We start from the raw sequence: 18,367 nt of genomic DNA, 5'->3' as shown, positions 1-18,367 counted from the left end.
TTGTCATTGATTATTTATGTTATTTTACCTGCATTGGATTATTTATGTTGAACTTATTAATGTTTTTTCATTATAAGAGTCTTATTATTAAGAGTAAAAATAGAAAGCATGTAAATAAACCGAGTCATAATATAAAGAGTCCCATATGGTCCACATAAATATATACGTAACATACAAGTGAATCACTCTCCCCGACCCCGACCCCTACGACCTCCTCTAGGTCCACGAGCTCTACCTCCACGAGCACCCTCTCCATGGGCTCTGCCTCCACGAGCTATGCCTCCACGAGCTCTGCCTCCCGCAGCTCCGGCTCCTCGAACAGCAGCAAAAGCAACTCCCTGGGTACCAATGAAGGAACTCGATCTAAAATGTTGGAGCGCCCTCTCAGTGAGGAGTCGGGCCTGTGTGCCTACTGCGAGAGCATCTGGCACCTCCAGTGACTGCTCCAACATCTCCACATTTCGACGCATAGCAGACTGCAAAAAATAATATACATGTTTAGTTACAAAGAAAATTTCATTAACAAAAATCACAATTGAAAGGATAAAATAATATACAAGCTTACCACGACACTGAGCTCCTCCCTCCTATCATCAGGGATGATGAACCGATAGGACATACGACTATACCACCTCATGTAACCCTTCACCGCCTCTCCCGGATATGTAGCAGGGATCCCATGAGGGATCAGGTGCGGCACAAAGTCAGCATAGGCAACATCTGCAGTCTCAGCAAGGGACCCCGTCATCTGGATCTCAGAGGGGTGTCGAGGGATATCCTGTATGTAGCCAAACTGGCGCATAACCCTCTATGGTAGATATCGCCTCACAGCCCGACCGAATGGTGTCCTAATGTAGCCAGAATAGAGGGCCCTCGGATCCCGCGGACGATGAGCTAGATGGTCCTCAAATGGGGTCCATAAAATGTCATCCATCGTAAGCTCATCGAGCATGACTCGCCTCTCATCGAGTCCGACATGCCCGATCTGGGACATAACCCACCGCTGCGCCCTAGGCTGGTCCTGTGAGTAGTCCGGATCCGCCCTTTGGATAATGACGCGGTCGGAAAGGTACTCATAAGCCCACCCTAGCAAGAGTGAGGTGAACCCTCCCATCTGGGCTGTCTTCCTGCGGGATGCTCGACTAAGATGGTCGTACAACGTAGCCAGCGCAATTGCGCCCCACACGTACTCCGACACTCGCCCAAGATCCTCCAGCATCCCAATCCAGTAGACAGTCGTGTGATATCCCCCGCTCTTGCTAGCAAAGAGCTTCGCGCCAAGCTGGTTCACTAGCCAAATCCGGGCAGCATCCTCGTACCGGTGCTCTACAATGTAATGAATTAAGTTAACAGTTTATAATAATACGCTAAAAATAGATACAATTTAATCAAGTAATAGTTAAGACATACCCTCCAACGCAGAATCATACAGTGGCTTCAATATCAGGAACCGAATAGTCTGGCTCCTATTCGTATCAAACTCCTCAAGATAAGTAGCGGTGGATCCTCCCATGAGCTGGACGCAGAGCGCTGCACACTCATCCCGCTCCCCCCTGCCATGCGTGTAGAACCTCGACCCCATGGGGAGATGGAGAAGAGCTGACACGTCGTCCAGGGTGATAGTCATCTCCCCAAATGGCATGTGGAAGCTACTGGTCTCCTAATGCCACCTCTCAACAAGGGCCAATAAGAGGCCTGGGTCTGTCTTCGGGTAGCCGCACCAAGGTAGGTGATATAGACCCGTCTGCTGGAGCAGTTGTCGAACCTGTGTATGGCTGTCTGAATCGCCATCACAAGGGAGGAGGTTCCATACCTTTCCCCAACCGTGGCCACCCTCAAGTGTCGACGGTCCACGTACTGCGGGTCTGTGCATAGGAGTGAATTCCACGTTCAGGGAGCCTTGTGTTCGGCATAATGCGTGAGAAGCGACAGCTAATCAGGCCCCCCCGGAAATGGCGCCACCCTCTGGATCAGGTCATCATCACCGCCCTGTGCCCCCTCCTCTGGCACGACATCAACATCAACCTCCTCTTCAGGAATAGCCTCCTCCTCACTACTCCCCTCACGCTCATGGTTAGAAGATGACTCCTCGCTGGAAGGCTGCTGAGGAATGGCATCGGGAGATAACTCAACCATCTGAGATAGCGGAGTAGGATCCAGCACAGTAGTAGCCGGAGCTGAAGACTCTACCATGGGCGACTGCATAGTAGCATCCGAAGCTGAAGACTCGACCGCCTGAGTGGCTGCACCATGATCGCCGCGCCGGCTAGAAGCATGCATGCGCCGGTGTCAATCCTCGGTACCCCCTACATCCTCACTAGTTGATCGAGACCTCTTTCCGCCCTTCATTCTCGCTATCTATTCAAAGCAACCAAATTTAATAGCATTAACATCAAATATGAATGTCTTATTAATCAATTATTTCAATATGAACTATTCAATATTCCACTATCTAATTGACTAAATAAATTATCTATTTGCACTAATTAAATTTGAATTTTAAATATTTTCACTAAATAAGGAAAATAAAATTTCATTTAAAATACTGAATAAAGTTTCAGCTTGAATACGGTAAATCATTTTCCATACTGAAAACGGAAAATGATTAACCGTATTTACAGTGAAACCCATTCACGACCTAGCCTTCGACCTGACTCATACCCATACTCATTTCATGCAATTTCAGACAACACAACCTATATCTAATCATCAATCGACTACCCTAGTGTTGAATCATTCTCCTAATTTCAACTTAAATGGTGAGAATCGGTGAAAATCGAAAACTTACCTTTTGAATGGAATGAGAGACTGATTGAGCTTTGATGGAGGTTTGATGATGATGAGAACTGAGCTTCTAAGGACTTCTGGTGCACGAACGAACGATTGGAAGCAATTTGGGGAGGGAAATGTGAGAGTTTGAAAATGGAAAAAATGGGTCGCGGTCTCCCTATTATACGTTTAAATAAAATACGGCAAATGATTATCCGTATTGAAACCGGTATATAATATACCGTATTTTAGTCAGGAGGGACTTTACGGTAATTTCCCCACTTTAAGTGGGGTGGGGAGCCTAAGGGGTGGGGCTCCAAACCCAATTCCCTTGTTCATGTTTTTGGATCCTTAATTTTTCTCACTGTCACACCATTGCTCCGACCACTTTTGTTATGTATATGTTCACCACCATTCAAACTACCACTGCCCTTGGTTGGTCGCTTCGCCAAACACGGCCATGAGTCTCGTTTCGGTTTGTCTCCACTTTGTCGGCGCCTCCAAGCACCTCCTCACGCGTTAATGGTGATGATGCTACAAATTACTATCAGATCTCTATTAATGGAGGAAGGTACTCTAGATTCCTGTCAGATTTATCAGTTAGTGGAGTTTTGAATTTGTGGGTCATGGCAGTTGTGCTTAGAATGGGGTAGTGGTGAGATAGAAAGGTTGGTCACAAGTTGAAGGTGAAGGGTGAAAATTTTATGTTGGAGGGCGTTCACAAGGGTGGTTTAATGGTGAAGAGAGCAATTGGCTATGAATTGAAAAAGCTTAAAAGCATTTGGTGCCCCTAATGTTTCATGTTTGTGCAAAAGACATCCTTCATCTATTTTTGTCCATGTTTGTACCCTCAATGATACTGAAAAGTGTAGCGAGTACCCCTCCGCGTTAAAAAACTAACGGAGGGGCTGACGTGGCTTTTCCTTTTTTTTTTGACATGCCACGTGGATAATAATTACAACATGCAAAACACACACTTAACCAGTTGAGCTACTTAGACAACTGATATATATTGCAAGAAAAATTAATTTATATCATCTCCTTCATCATCATCAATTTCATAAACTCTTCTCCTTCCTTCTCCTTCTTCTTCATCGACCAGCAGTGTAAAATCCATAACTTCAAATTGTCAAAACAAATTCTATACATAAATCTTTAGATCATTGAACCCATCTCTGTTGCCATAGTAATAAAACAATTGGATTTAAACTAAAATTCTTAAAAAGAAATCCCAAAGCCATGCGAAGAAGAACCCAAAAAGTGATGGAATCAACGATGAAAACATACAGAGATAGTGAGTTTATGGCATTGGCATGAATTGGAGCTTGTGGGTTACCAAATAAAGGAAATGTGGAAACAAATTGAATCTTTGTTTCTGGGTTACCAAATTCAAGTCAAAATTAAACCCATAAACTCCACAAATTACCAGCCACCATCTCCATCTCCCTTCTTCCTCCCATACTCCTTTCCAAAATCCCTAACTTGATGGAATTCAAATCTGCCAAATTTGGGAATCCAAATCTGCCAAGGTAGAATTTGGGGATGTTTATATCACTCCGAGGGAGAACCAACCACGAAAGGGATCGTGAGGGAGGGAGAGAGAACAAAGGTTCTGATTCGAGAGAGCTAGAATGGTGGTGCTTAATGTGTGGGAGAAGGAGAAGGAAGGAGAAGAGAATATGAAATTGATGATGATGAAGGAGATGATATAAATTAAATTTTCTTCAAATATATCTCAATTATCTATGTAGCTCAACTGGTAAAGTGTGTGTTTTGCTACTTAAAAGTCCTGAGTTCGAATCCTCCCTAACCCCTTTTCCATTTCTGAATTTTGATAATAACAATCCACGTGGCATGTCAAAAAAAAAAAAAGGAAAAGCCACCTTGAGGGTACAAACATGGACAAAAATAGATGGGGGTGTCTTTTGCACAAACTTGAAACTAGGGGTGAACATGGCCGGGTAAATCCAATGAACCCGCCCAACCCAATCTGATCCAATAGAAAAAAAGCGGGTTGGATCAGGCAATCGGGTTAGTCGGATGGATTTTACTACAACCCAACCAAGTTCGGATCGGATTTCGGATTCAGTTCAAATCCATCCAACCCAACCCAGAATCCATACATATAATAATAATTTTTATAATTTTACTCATACTTGGAGTACTAGTGTCGGAGTGATGACTTTTTGAAACTTTGAGACTTAAGTATTTGTAGTTATTTGTCATATTTAAACCTAGAGTATTTGTTCGTAGTTATTTGTTACATGTTTATATATAGTTATTTGGCATGTTGGAGACATCTAAGTTCTAAGTGTCATGGCATGACATTTAGTGTTGTTTTTTACTTTTTAGATACTATTTATATTAGATTGTTTCATGTCATTTAGTAATTAAGTTTTATGTTTTCATGATATTTGGCTATATGTCATTTATGTGGTATTATTTCTATAACTTTTTGTGTCTTTTTCATGCTATTTAGTATAATAACATATTTAGTATTTTTTATAACTTTTTCTGAATTTATAATAATTTTTGCAAGATTTTTTAATATTTCAGATATATTATTATTTTAATATATGGACCCAATAAATCCATCCAACCCAATCCAAACTTCGTCGGGTTGGTTCGGATCGGGTCCGAAGAAGAAATTCGTGAAATCCAACCCAACCCAACCCATACAATTTTGATCGGTTCGGATTTTATTTTGACCAAAATCCATCCAACCCAACCCATGTGCACCCCTACTTGAAACATCAGGGGCAACAAATGCTTTTAAGCCAATTGAAAATGATGGCCAAAGAGCATCTCCATCCCTAGTTCTTAATTTTTAGTTCTTAGCACTATTCATGTGAGCCCATACGTACTGTCACATGTGTTCTAAGCAACTCTCAAACAACTTTTGTATATTTCGCTCCAACCACAAGTGAGTTCTTATCACTATTCATTTGGTGCCACCATACCATATTATTTATACTTTTTATTTTCATAAAACAATAAAACAAAACTCATAATGTAATAAAACAATTTGGATGAAAGAAAAAAATGTGAACTCATAAAGCAAAGCTACTTATATAAGAACCAGTTCTTATTTTTAATAACTAAGAACTCCAAGCAATGCTTGACAACCTGGTTTTTAGTTCTTAACTTAAGAACTCACCTCTAAGAACTAGCATCTCTCCAATGCAAGTTCTTAGAGGTAAGAGCATCTCCGGTGCTAGTTCTTAGAGATGAGTTTTTAAGCACTATTTATGTAGGCCTGTACTGTCATATATGCTTAAGCAACTCTTAAGCAACATATTTCGCTCTAACCACAAGTTCTTAACTTTGAGTTCTTAACACTATTCATTTGGTCTCACACACCACATTATATATACTTTTTATTTTCATAAAGCAATAAAACAAAACTCATAAAGTAATAAAGCAATTTTGATGAGAGAGAAAGTTTTTTTTTTATGCTAAGAACTCATAAAGTAAAGCTACTTATATAAGAACTAGTTCTTATTTTTAAGAATTAACAATTCCACGTCAGAACCCGGTTCTTAGTTCTTAGCTTAAGAACTCACCTCTAAGAACTAGTATTGAAGACGCTCTAAGTGGTTATTTCTAAAAGATAACAGTGTTTAACAATTTTGTTACTTATAATTATGTAATATCCAGATGGAAACATTTAATTGGAAAATTGGATGTACATGATATATCCTTACATTAAGTGGTTATTAACGGATTCTAAAATATCCACGAGTATCCATTGGTACTCAAGGATATATGTATATATCAATGTTCTGAAAACCGGACCGGTCATCGAACCGGCCGAGGCACCGGTTTAAGGTTTAAAGGTTGAACCGAGGTTGAACCGAGGTCGAACCCTATTAACTTAAATAATATAATTTATATACATATAAAAAATATAGACAATATATGACATCTTTGTGACTACTAAATACCAAATAGAAAATACCAAGAGTGGTAATTGTTTTAAACAAAAAATGATCTTTTGTTAAAATGATCCTTTCTTCATTGAATTTTTTTGATCAAGCCCAAACTACATGAGAACAACACAGCAAAAAACAACCCATCATAAAAAAACAACCTACAAGCTCTCTGCCATTCTAATTACCCGCAACGCCTAACATACTCACTCCTCCAAGCCTACGGTACCAGCTAGTGTGTTTGCCACCAAATAATTGCATCAGCAATTTGATCCCTCCCATTGATATCCAATATAGCATACATGTAACTTGACTTGCATGACTCCAATACCCATCCTAATACAGTACATGGCCCGCCACCACACTTGGCTTCTAAAACAGAGGATGTAAAACTTGATTTTCTAATAACTTTTCTCTGCAATTCCTCTGTTTTTGAAGAGAAAATCAAAGAACGCAACTCCAAATTGTACTTGGCTTCTAAAACGATGTCGATCTGTCCCTTTGAAATTAGAACGCACCAGATCCTCTGTTTTTCACTTCTTCTGTTCGATCCGCTTGTTGTGCTTGCTACTCACTGGAAAACGCCACCGCAGATGCCACCACGGTCGCCGGAAACGGCCGTCGCAGGGAGGGTGGAAGCCGGCGCTCAAGGCAAGGGTTTCTGTTGCAGATTACGTTGTTCCCTCTTTCAATCTTTCTCGTTGTCCCTATGGAATTTGGTTCTGGATTTTTTTCCCCCCAAAATGCTGTCGTTTTGGGCTTTTGGCTTGGTTATACTGAACCGGAAAAAATCGGGTAACCCACGGTTTTGACCGGTTTGGCCGGTCCAGTTCCGGCTTTTCCGGTTCAACTCCGGTCCACTGTGTAGCCGGTTTTTACAGTGTTCCGGACCGGTACTGTGCCCGGTTCCCGGTTGAACCGGTTGAACCGGCCGGTCCGGTCCGGTTTTCATAACACTGGTATATATATATATATATTTTTTATGAATATATATTTTTTTACATCGGATATATTTATGAATATTTGTTGAAATAAAAATTAAATTAAAAGTACGTTTAAGATAAATAAATTATTTTAAAATATAACGTTGCTAAAATATTAAGTTTAAATTCAAACATTACTAACTTTATTCATTATTTAATTATTTATTATTTACATATTTCAAAGAATGAGATTAAAATATTTATTATGGTGTATATATTTAGAGGTATGTTAGATATTAGGTATTCGTGGGTACGGATATTTATCTGTACCTTTCCATTAAACTCTGATAATATTTTTGAGATTATATGTTTCATCAATAATTAAAATAAATAGTGTACTATTGAAAAATAACTTAAACTAGTAAAATAGATAAATAGGAAATTATACAAACTAAAAAAAGGGGGACAGAGAATTTTATTAAAAATTTTAAATGTAAAAATTGAAAGAAATAAAATTTAAATGTTTAGCATTATGAGAAAAAATTTCTGAACAAATGAACTTAAAGTCAAGAAATGGGAAATGCTTAAAGAGCATGATAGTCTCACAAACATGCACGATGTTATTTGATCGGTTAATACCTCCAAATTTCAAAATAATCCGGCTCTACACATGTGAATTCTGCCATAAAAGTAGCTATCGTGCGTGATCGTGTCAGGTGCAAGTCGTGCGAAATAACATCACTGGTCAAGAAATATGTAATTTGATGAAATGACTTAGCAAACAACTTCACAATAGAACCTCTATGATGTGTTAAAATGAAAGATTTTAGTGGAAAAAAGAAAGTTTTCCTGATATTTGGAAAAAAGAAAGTTTTGATTTATATCTTGAGACATTTTTATTTCTAATTATGAAAATCATATATATTGTACTTTACTTTTTATTCTTAAATATTTGTAAGAAAAATGTAAGAAATAAGTAAGCGATGAAAGATTTTATTTATTTTTTATTTCCCAAGGTATCCCAACACGGGCCGCCATGAGTCTAGTCCCCTGAGGGCTGAGGCTCAGAACACCCTAAACTCATGAGGACCAAAATCGTGATCATATTATGAACTTTCCACACCTGAGAAAACCCACAACTGCTAATAATGCATCTAAAACAGAGACCCAGAGTGCATGAGGAAAAGTAAAAGACTAACTATACATTGTTTTTACACCCGTGGATTGTTAATGTCTCTTTTACACAAGAAAAGTTATAAAATGAAACCATCTATGCCATCCTTGAGCTAATCTCCTTTCATATACAAGAAATTGATCTGTACAGTAGTACACTCTGTAGCTTCCAGTCCTCAATCAGCTAACTGTCCAGAGTTTGAGATAGATTTCATCAGCAATTTACTAAAAGTAGGAGTAAAACAATTTTTATTACTTGAATTAGAAACCCCTAAAAAGCAAATTTAACATAACAAGAATATATACTGTCAAACATATGAAATCCACCTAATATCTAGACAGTTAAATCTTTTAAGTTGCATTTAGTGCACAGACAAAATGAAATGAAATGTATATTTGTCCTAAGGTTTGCCCCTTTTTTAGGTAGTGCTTGGTAATCATAAAAGCATATGACAGACATAGAACTTGAAATTTATATGTTTGATGTATTAGAATAGAACATGATATGAGATTAGCAAGTTCTATATCTTGGTTCCCCTAAGAGATAAAACCATGGAAATAATTACAAAATATCCATTCTGTTCCATCTATGCATTGGACATGTACAGTTGTAACTAAATAACTGAATTAGCTATTTTGCATTGGAGTGGGCGAGATCTTATTGCAACAGAACATACGCATGTAATCTCCTATGGAGATCAGTGAACAGTTAATGTGTTTTCACCCAACGGTTTAACCTTGTAGAATATTTGATTCATGACATGATATCAAAGCCTATGACCAAATGGTTTGAAGTTCAATGCTTGTTATCCTTTATTTTAATAAAAAGAAAATTTTAGCACAAGGTATGGGGTCTTGCACACATAGGCTTGAAATACGGCTATTTCGAAAACATAGATGCTGACATATGGCTATTTCGAAAGCTTAAGTAAATAAAAGAGGGACTAATACCAGTAATTTTAAATGATACCCGGACAAAAACATATTTCAGTCTTTAAAAAATGAGAAAAATAACCATCTGTGGAACAGCTATCATTGTTAATTTGTTATAATACGGGTACATAATGCAAGAGGACAGTAGATTTTCGCCAATTTTAATTATCAATATATGGTTTATCTGGTTAAGTTAGCTCATTTTATATCACATGCTCTCAAGGGATATGCCCAGAAAGTTTGCAAAACCATGCACGAATTACCAAAAACACCAGTATGCTCAAAAGTGAGACTACTCAGACTAGTGTGTCTGGAATAAAGGAATTGTATATTTGCAAGTCGAAACATAAAGGAATTGTATATTTATACTCACCAGGATCATCAAAATTGACTCTTTCTCCAGTAGAGTATAGACAGTAGAAAAGAGCAGCAAGAAAGTAAAGGAGTGATGTAAGCAACAGAAATCCTGGGAAGGAGCCAACTAACTCGACAAAAAAGCCAGCTCCAACTGTTCCAACTATAGCAGCTAATGTTCCCGCAGTATTTGACATTCCTAAAATAAGAAATCAAGAAGTCTTCATCATAAAAGATTCTATTCTAGGGTACAAGACAAGTATTTTCTCAGCTCTTCCCAGATTTTGCACATATTTCACCGGTTCACCCTATTTTCCCCACATATGCTACTACTAAGCAGTAAGCAGTAAAAAATCCATTGAATATTAAAAGTCCAATAGGTAATTTCACATGTGATGTACCCCCCAAGCTTAATGATATTACATAAACGGCATTGCCAGGTGTTTTAGACCATCATGTTACAGCTTGACCAATTATATTTCAATAGGTTGAAAAGCACAAGAGAGAAGCTCTTCAATTTAGTTCCCATACTAGTCATAGGAATTAGCTAATTCTAGATCAGGATCCTCTAATTTATAAACTTCACATGACATGGTCATGCTGAAATTGTGTCCATCTCTACATAAGTATTAAGTAGGAGGTACACTCTGAAGAGAGATAAGTCAATATGACATTGTCATGTGACATGAGATCATCACGGTCCCCTAGCACTTAGACCAAAAATATAGCTACCGATTTACCTTTCACCACAAACCACATAAAGATAACATACATAATACATATGCTCCTTTAGCCAAAACCTTAAGGTATTGAGTATATGAATTTGTTCTCTTATATTATCTTCATCTAACCCATCACTAATTAATATGGGACCTCCAGACTCACTTAAATTCCCGACATTCTCCCCTCAAGGGTGAGTCCTGACATATTAATAGTTTACCATAATTTCTGATACCCTTTGAGAATTCGGGTTAGGCCTAACTTTACCTTAAAAACTAGCTCAGGATTTCCTTACCCCTTATATGACCATATCTTTAGTCAATGTGAGACCTTAACAACTCCAAACAGTTTCAAATATATTTATCAATAAAATACATAACCAATGACATTAAATGTGTTTTAGAACCCCAAAATATATACAATTCCCACAAGTTAAAGAAGAAATTATACCATGTAAGACACCGGCATATTGTGGTGCAATTTCCTGTGATAATAAAGAAAGTGAACATTATACTAGAGTTAGAAGACTAATAACCAAAAACATTCGTATTTTACATGACTGAAATCAGAAACCTGAAGGTTCACAAGGAAACCAGAGTGACTGAAAGATTTCAAGCCAAAGGCTACAGTAAGCCAAGCAGAACCAATTGCAGGGTTTTTAGCTGTTGCTAAACCAATGAGGCAAAGTCCAGGACCAACAAAACCAATGGTCTGCAGTGAAAGTACAGAACTAGCATTATCCATTAAAACTAGTATACAGTAAGAACCAAATCCAAATTGTAATGAGTACACAAAAGATAATCAACAACAACAGCCAAAGCCTTCCTCTATTAAGCAGGGCCAGTTATATCAATCACATGATGCCAATGTCCAAAACCAAAGACCTAAATGCCTTTATCCCACTTTTGAAGTACACAAAAATCACAAACAAGTGCTATCAAGCTTCAAGAACACCCAATTCCCATTGCTTTAAACTTCCAACATCATAGACAAATCTTCTTATTTCTCAATGCTTTTACAATTAGATTCCAATTAAGCGAAGCCAAAAAAAAATTGATGTATTGAGAAAGAAGAAATATATCTGAAAAACTTGAGATAGGGTCAGCTTTGCAAGATATTTATGCATAAGGAACAAATAGTTGCTCATTGTAGTTATTCATTTCTAGATCGATAAATAGTCAGTCAGGTTGGCCTCTATCTCAATTCTCCCAAATATACTTTGGGAGCATTTTGTCATTTAACTCATTACACTACAACAGTAAAAAAATATACTCTTTAACTAACTAGACAAAGAAATTTCCAACTGATAATTTCACAATTCCTCTACATCAGGGGATAAAATTAACGCGTACACTTATAGAAAATGTTACATCTAACTCCAATTTTTTATCTAATATAGCAACATACCTGCATAACCTTACGAGTCAAAGTGACACTTGTACCACTCTGTATCATCATATCTGACCACAAGCCAGCAAGAAAATTCATGATAGCCATCACAGCCCACGGAACAGCACTAAACCATGCTGCGCGTCTGAGATCCACATGATATACCTGTAACGGAAAATCAGTAACACATGGTTTATATGTTTATTTCTAAATATTTGTATTGCTTGACAATGGACAATTACAAAGCTAAATATAATAAGCCTTACTGAGTTGAAGTATATGGGCATCCAAGAAAGAACAACAAAAAAACCCTGTATGATAAGCGAAAAAAATTTAAGTTAAAAATAGCAACAAATATGAACTTGCATGAAAAAAATTTAAAGCAGTACAGTACTGCATGATATGGGTTCCTGAGCCACATTCAAGGACTGTGTAGTATATTTTTCTATTTGAAGAATGGGAACAGAAGACAGCAATTACCTCATAAATAAGATAAGTGACAATTGGCAATTTGCTATCGAATATGACAATTTTCAGCTCCAACTAAGAACATCGGCAACAATAATTAAACAGATGCCATGAATGTGAAAAATTACCCAGCTATGCATCGCGTTTGCAACTATTAGAGACCATGTTGGCATCTTTGAAAGCAAGCGCCCGAAAGGAGGGATGGCTTTCTTGGGTTTAGCTGCTTCCGCCATAAAAGACTTTTGCCTTTTATTCAATATATACTCCAGCTCGTATTTTGATATCTGAGGACTTCGGTCAGGAGTGCTTGATGTCGCAGACAACCATACCAACACCCAAAGAAACCCAGACAACCCGAAAATCACAAATGGACCAAATATACCACCTTGTGACATAAGAATGGGAGCAAGAGTCAGCCCTATCGCACATCCAAGCTGAAATCCAGCCATCGAAATTCCAACAGCCCTTGCCCGTTCAGTTTGAGGGAACCATCTAAAGGAAAGAACAAAAAATCATTGTTTATAAACATCATGTCTTTCTTGCTCCATCAACTTCATTTTTTTTTTATAATCCTCCATCAACGTCATACAACCATCATGATGCAATAATGAAAGGGGCAAAGGGCAAGCCATGGTCATCTCATCATATAAAACCTCATAAACCATAATAAACCATACTGATTGTGAAATTCTTGTTATTGTTTCAAAATGAAAACTTGTGCAGACCAGCAAACATTGAATACCTGGCCACCATGTTATTCATGGAAGGTAGAGCCACTCCTTCAGCTATGCCAAGCAAAGTACGCACAGCAAGCAGAGCCAAAAGGGAGGACTCTGCAGCCCAGGGAGTGAGAAAAGTAGCCAGCGACCACAAGGCCACACCCCAAGCCATGACCACTTTGCCACCATAGTTATCCACCAACATCCCTCCAGCTATTGGCGAAAGCATATACCCCCACAGGAAAGATGACTACACACCACAACTGCAAATCATCATCAATCAAGAACCAACCCAGTTCCTACAAAATTACAACATAAACAAAACAACAACACGGATAATGCCACATAAGCGCTCGTCTCCCACTCAGCACCCTCACCAGAGCTCCGCCCTCAGGCGAGGACCAAAACCAAAAAATCCACAATCGCGGGGACAAGTAAACAAACTTTTTTCCGGCAAGGGACAACAACCAAATTCGCTTACAAATCGTACCTCATCCTTTTGATGACAAAAACACTTTGGACCCTTATGTGGCATTATCAAAAACACTTTTGTACTGAAGTTTCTCTTGTACTGAAGTTTCAGTACAAGAGAAAACTGTCCAATTAAGAGCTATATATGTCAAAGGAAAAAGGAACTGGTACTACATGACATGAGTACTAAAAATTTGCTAGCAAAATCATTTCTACAAACAGTTGGTGTGCGTCTGAGAGAGAGACACACCTGAACGATTCCCGCGAAAGCGCGGGTCCAGCCGTTGGCGAGCGATAACGGGACGATGGCGACCGACATGACGACGCGATCGGCGTTGCAGAGAGCAAGAGCGAGAGCGAGCATGGCCACCACTTTGACTCTCTCCGACGTGATGAACTCTGCGAAACTCGGCTGCTGTGTCTCATCGGGAACCGAGTTGAACTGGGCGTCGTTGGAGGAAACCCGAACAAGGGGAAGAGTGCGGCGGAGAGAAGGTGAGGAAGCAATGGGGAATTCGATTCTCTTTCGAGGTACACGAAATGTGAGGTTGGGTTTGAGGGAGTGGAAATTGGCGACTCTGCAACTGTCACTGCCACTGCCACTGTGTTTTCGCGGTGGTAGCAGGGGTTTTGCGACGGTTGCTCCGGCGAAGGCCATGGCGGTGGTCACCGACATGGCGGCGGCGACGGCAAGTTGGGGAACTAGTTTCGAATTACCGAAATAACCTCAGTCTTTGGTTGACTTAAGCTTGTAGTAACTGGTAAGCGTTTTAGACTTTAAGCAGAATAATGTTGGTATTGAAATTTCGTGTTGGCATGGTTTTCAAAAGTTTTCACAACACTTTAGGAATGAGGAGTATTTAATCTATCACTACTACTCTAAGAAATGATATTTATTAAGGGAATAGATTAGTTTCACAGCCCCCGGCAGTCGGAAGTGGATACTTTTATCAAGATAAAAAAAATAGCTAAGAAAAACATTATTTAACTTGGTTGGTCGAGTGGAACATGACAGAGTTTTACATTTAACAGGTCACAAGTTTAAAACTCTATTCATTCTCTTGGATACTCTTTGAGTCCGATAACTTTCCCTACCTTAAACCGATACTTGTTTACTTCTTAAATCAATGTTTCTTTCGTATGGTCAAGGCATCTCCTCACATCAAAGGGCAGGTGAAGAGAATCAGAAGTATAGTATGCAGAAAATGACGTGGTAACTTAGAATCTAATAATAGAAGTTGCATAAATGTGAGATGATATACGTGTAATTATGTCCATAAATTATATCACTATCTAATTGTAAATGACTAACCCATTTACTTATATTGGTAAGTAGAAGCCAAAGTGGTGCAATTGTGAACTTTGTGGGCTATTGAAAGTTGAAACACACAATATGCAATTTTGAAGGAAAATTGATCATTTATAACCATTGTATTTATGTTTCTATACTCATAAATCCTAATATTCCAATAATAATTAAACTATCACAAGTTATGACGTAGTTATTAGCTCACTTCGTCCTTTAACCATGAAGTTGGGGGTTAATCCTCATCTATGAGAATGAAGCACATATTATAATCACCTATTTACCGCTTAGTGCGAGCATCGATGACAAGAGAATTAATCATTGTTGTCGGCAATGGATACCTTAGGCCCACTCATAAAATAATTAACCTACCATGGAAAACTAGGGGCCTGCCAACATAAATGGAGAGGGTGATAAAATTAAGCATTAACCATATTTGGGCTGAATTTTGGATTAGAATTGGGATTTGGGTTTGGTGCATTTAGAGACACATATTTAAGAGATTTGAGCAGTCACATTAAAATCAGTTGACTAATATTTTTCATTAAAATCAAACACTATACATGTCTTATAATCTGAGCTGAGCAATCAACGTCTTAACTGTGTGAATTTAGAGAACCTGAACACAAGAATTCCATTTCCTTAAAATTGAGTCTGCAATATGTCTGCAACTGCAGGCTGTGCATTCGGTTTCTGAAAGTTCAGTGATTCACATGACTCGCATGATGTTTATAACAGATGGCAGATTCCTCCTTATAGTAAGACATCAATAAGGACATTTTGAATTGGAAGCTTTGCGTTAGAAGCTCATCAATTATTCAAGGTAATGGAAACAAATTTTAGTGCATGTTTGGAAGTTAGTGGTAAATTGGCATATCAATGAAAATTGTAGAAAACAAGCTATTTAGAGTAGTTTGTTGGGCTCATACATCATTCCATTAGTTTCCAAGATCATGCATTATTCCAACCATTAGTCACGTTGAATCAAACATCAAACATACCATTAATAGCTGGCATTTTAGCTCAAAGACCAGCTATAAGTTTCATTCTCATATATGATATATCAATTGAGTTTGGAAATTGTTTTTGGTGGATCTCTTTTACCCTTCCTAGTTCCTATTATTGGTTTTCATCATGGTATGTGTCCTTTCTATTTTTCAGAAGTCTGTGACAGCATTTTTTTTTCCTCAATTGTGATGACTTATTTTACCTTCACTTTAGAGGAGCCAAATCCTGTTATTTATTCTTTTCACAATCAATTATTTTACAAAAACTTTGACTTATATTATGCAAACATCAACAATTTTTTATCCCCTTGAAAATCAGGTTAAACTTCATAGATAAGTTTTATAAAAAAAAAATAGGTGCATGACAATTTCATGCGTGGTTTTTCTACCCCAATTTATTAAAGGCTTGAACTTTTCTTGTCTTTATGCTGTTAAATTAAGGCTTGAGCTTTTGTAATCAAAATGTAAAAAGTGCTCGTGTATGTGATTCTCATTTATCATTAGAAAATCAAGCTGCAATAATATGACAACTGTTATGAATATTTGGATGCCCATCAGATTTAGGAGTTCATGGGCCAGACCCACATGTATACTTGTTCAACACTCTAAACCTAATAGTATAAATACAAGGGAGTCTGCACCTAGCAGAGCATCCTCATCACACTATTTCTCTATCTCTTGTTCCTCTCTTCTGCTACCTCATTTACTTGCTTACTCTTTATTCATAACACGTTATCAGCACGATAGTCTCTCCATAAAATTCTCAATTCCTAAGTGAAAGAGTAAGTACCAATTCCAGAGTAAGTACCACATCCATGTGGAAGGTTATAATTTGTTTTTATTTTCTCTCTTCTTTCTTCTTCTTCGAATCAATTTTTTTTTTCTTTTATATTGATTCATAACTATGAGTCTAAAAGTACCAATTTTTGCATGAATCCTGAAGATTCATAGCCTTACAGCCCAGAAGTACTGTAATTGAATTATTATGCATGAATCAGGAAGATTCATAGCCTTACAGTCCAGAAGCACTGTAATTGAATTATTTTGCATGAATCAAGAAGATTCATAGCCTTAGTGTAATTGAATTATTTTAAAAGAATCATGAAGATTCATAGCCTACAATCCAGAAACATTGTAGTTGAATTATTTTGAATGAATCATGAAGATTCATAACCTACGAGTTTAGAAGTACCGTAGTTGATTTTTACAATACGTCGTAACCTACGAGTCTGGAAGTACCGTAGTAGAATTTTTAAAATATGAATCATGAAGATTTGTATCCTACGAATCCATAAGAATTGTATTGAGATATATTCTCTTTGAGCTATGAGTCTAGAAGTACCATAGCATGAATACACAAAGAGTTCTTGGAGAACTAGAAATTTATATGAATATTAAATCCCAAAAAGATTCAATCGATTTATTGGATACATTTGAGAGAAATTACTCTATGATTTAGTTGACTTGATCATTCTTCATTCCTTCCTTGATGTGAATGAAATATTATTGAATCTTGCCACCAGAAGTGGAAGAGACAAAAAAAAATGTCATGAGATATATCATAATGGAAAGAGATCAAGAAAAGATTCATAAAATACATTATATTATTAAATTGATCTCTTTATTGAATTTACTACTTTTCATATGATTTGTTACATAAATTCTCTTCTGATAATTGATTTGTGAAATACTATCTTCTAATTAAATTTTTTTTTTAGATCACGGGTGTATTTTTATTGGTGTCAATATCAGTTTTTTTATATCCATGAAAATTTTATACTTATATAATCATACATTTAATTTTTGTTATAATCAGTTTAAATTCAATTCAAATTATATATATATTTAAAAGAGATATGATCATGATGAGTTTATTTTTATCTTCAATAAATTGGATACGGTTCCTAAATAAATAAATAAAAATTTACATGAGTTGTGCTTTTTCCAGTCTTTTCATTATAATAACTGATTAATTTTTTTTTTTTAGTAAAAATGCAGAACATTGCAAAGCTTGATTTATGGCTAGATAATATGGGAAGAGTTAATCTAATATCAATTGATTTTGGGACTCTTAATAAAATTAGAATTTAAAGTTTTTTTAATATGTGTAAATATTTATGAGATCATGAACAGAGTATTTTAGGAATAAATCTATGGGTTTGTGATAAAATTATTTTAGTTATTTATTAAAAAATTTATTTACATA

The 18,367-nt window shown here is 37.2% G+C and overlaps 1 protein-coding gene across 2 annotated transcripts; it reads right to left on the bottom strand.

The window, feature by feature from the left end:
• Positions 1–8,725: 8,725 nt before the first annotated feature.
• On the bottom strand, positions 8,726–14,689 carry LOC130734030 (probable anion transporter 4, chloroplastic). Of its 2 annotated transcripts, none has more exons than XM_057586318.1 (9): positions 14,099–14,689; positions 13,401–13,627; positions 12,787–13,150; positions 12,457–12,501; positions 12,209–12,355; positions 11,375–11,512; positions 11,252–11,285; positions 10,101–10,280; positions 8,726–8,982 (listed from the first exon to the last, which is right to left on the bottom strand). In XM_057586318.1, exons 1-9 carry the CDS (start codon positions 14,522–14,524, stop codon positions 8,975–8,977), a joined length of 1,569 nt encoding a protein of 522 aa, XP_057442301.1. In that variant the 5' UTR covers positions 14,525–14,689; the 3' UTR covers positions 8,726–8,974. The 2 variants fall into 2 exon arrangements, with proteins under 2 accessions (XP_057442301.1, XP_057442302.1); XM_057586319.1 differs by having other exon boundaries at positions 13,401–13,640; positions 14,099–14,237.
• Between the last annotated feature and the right edge of the window lie 3,678 nt (positions 14,690–18,367).

Source organism: Lotus japonicus, chromosome 1 (genome assembly GCF_012489685.1).
Source record: "Lotus japonicus ecotype B-129 chromosome 1, LjGifu_v1.2".
NCBI lineage: Eukaryota > Viridiplantae > Streptophyta > Magnoliopsida > Fabales > Fabaceae > Lotus > Lotus japonicus.
The sequence above is the reverse complement of the archived record's forward strand: the minus strand, read 5'-3'. Positions and strand labels throughout refer to the sequence as shown.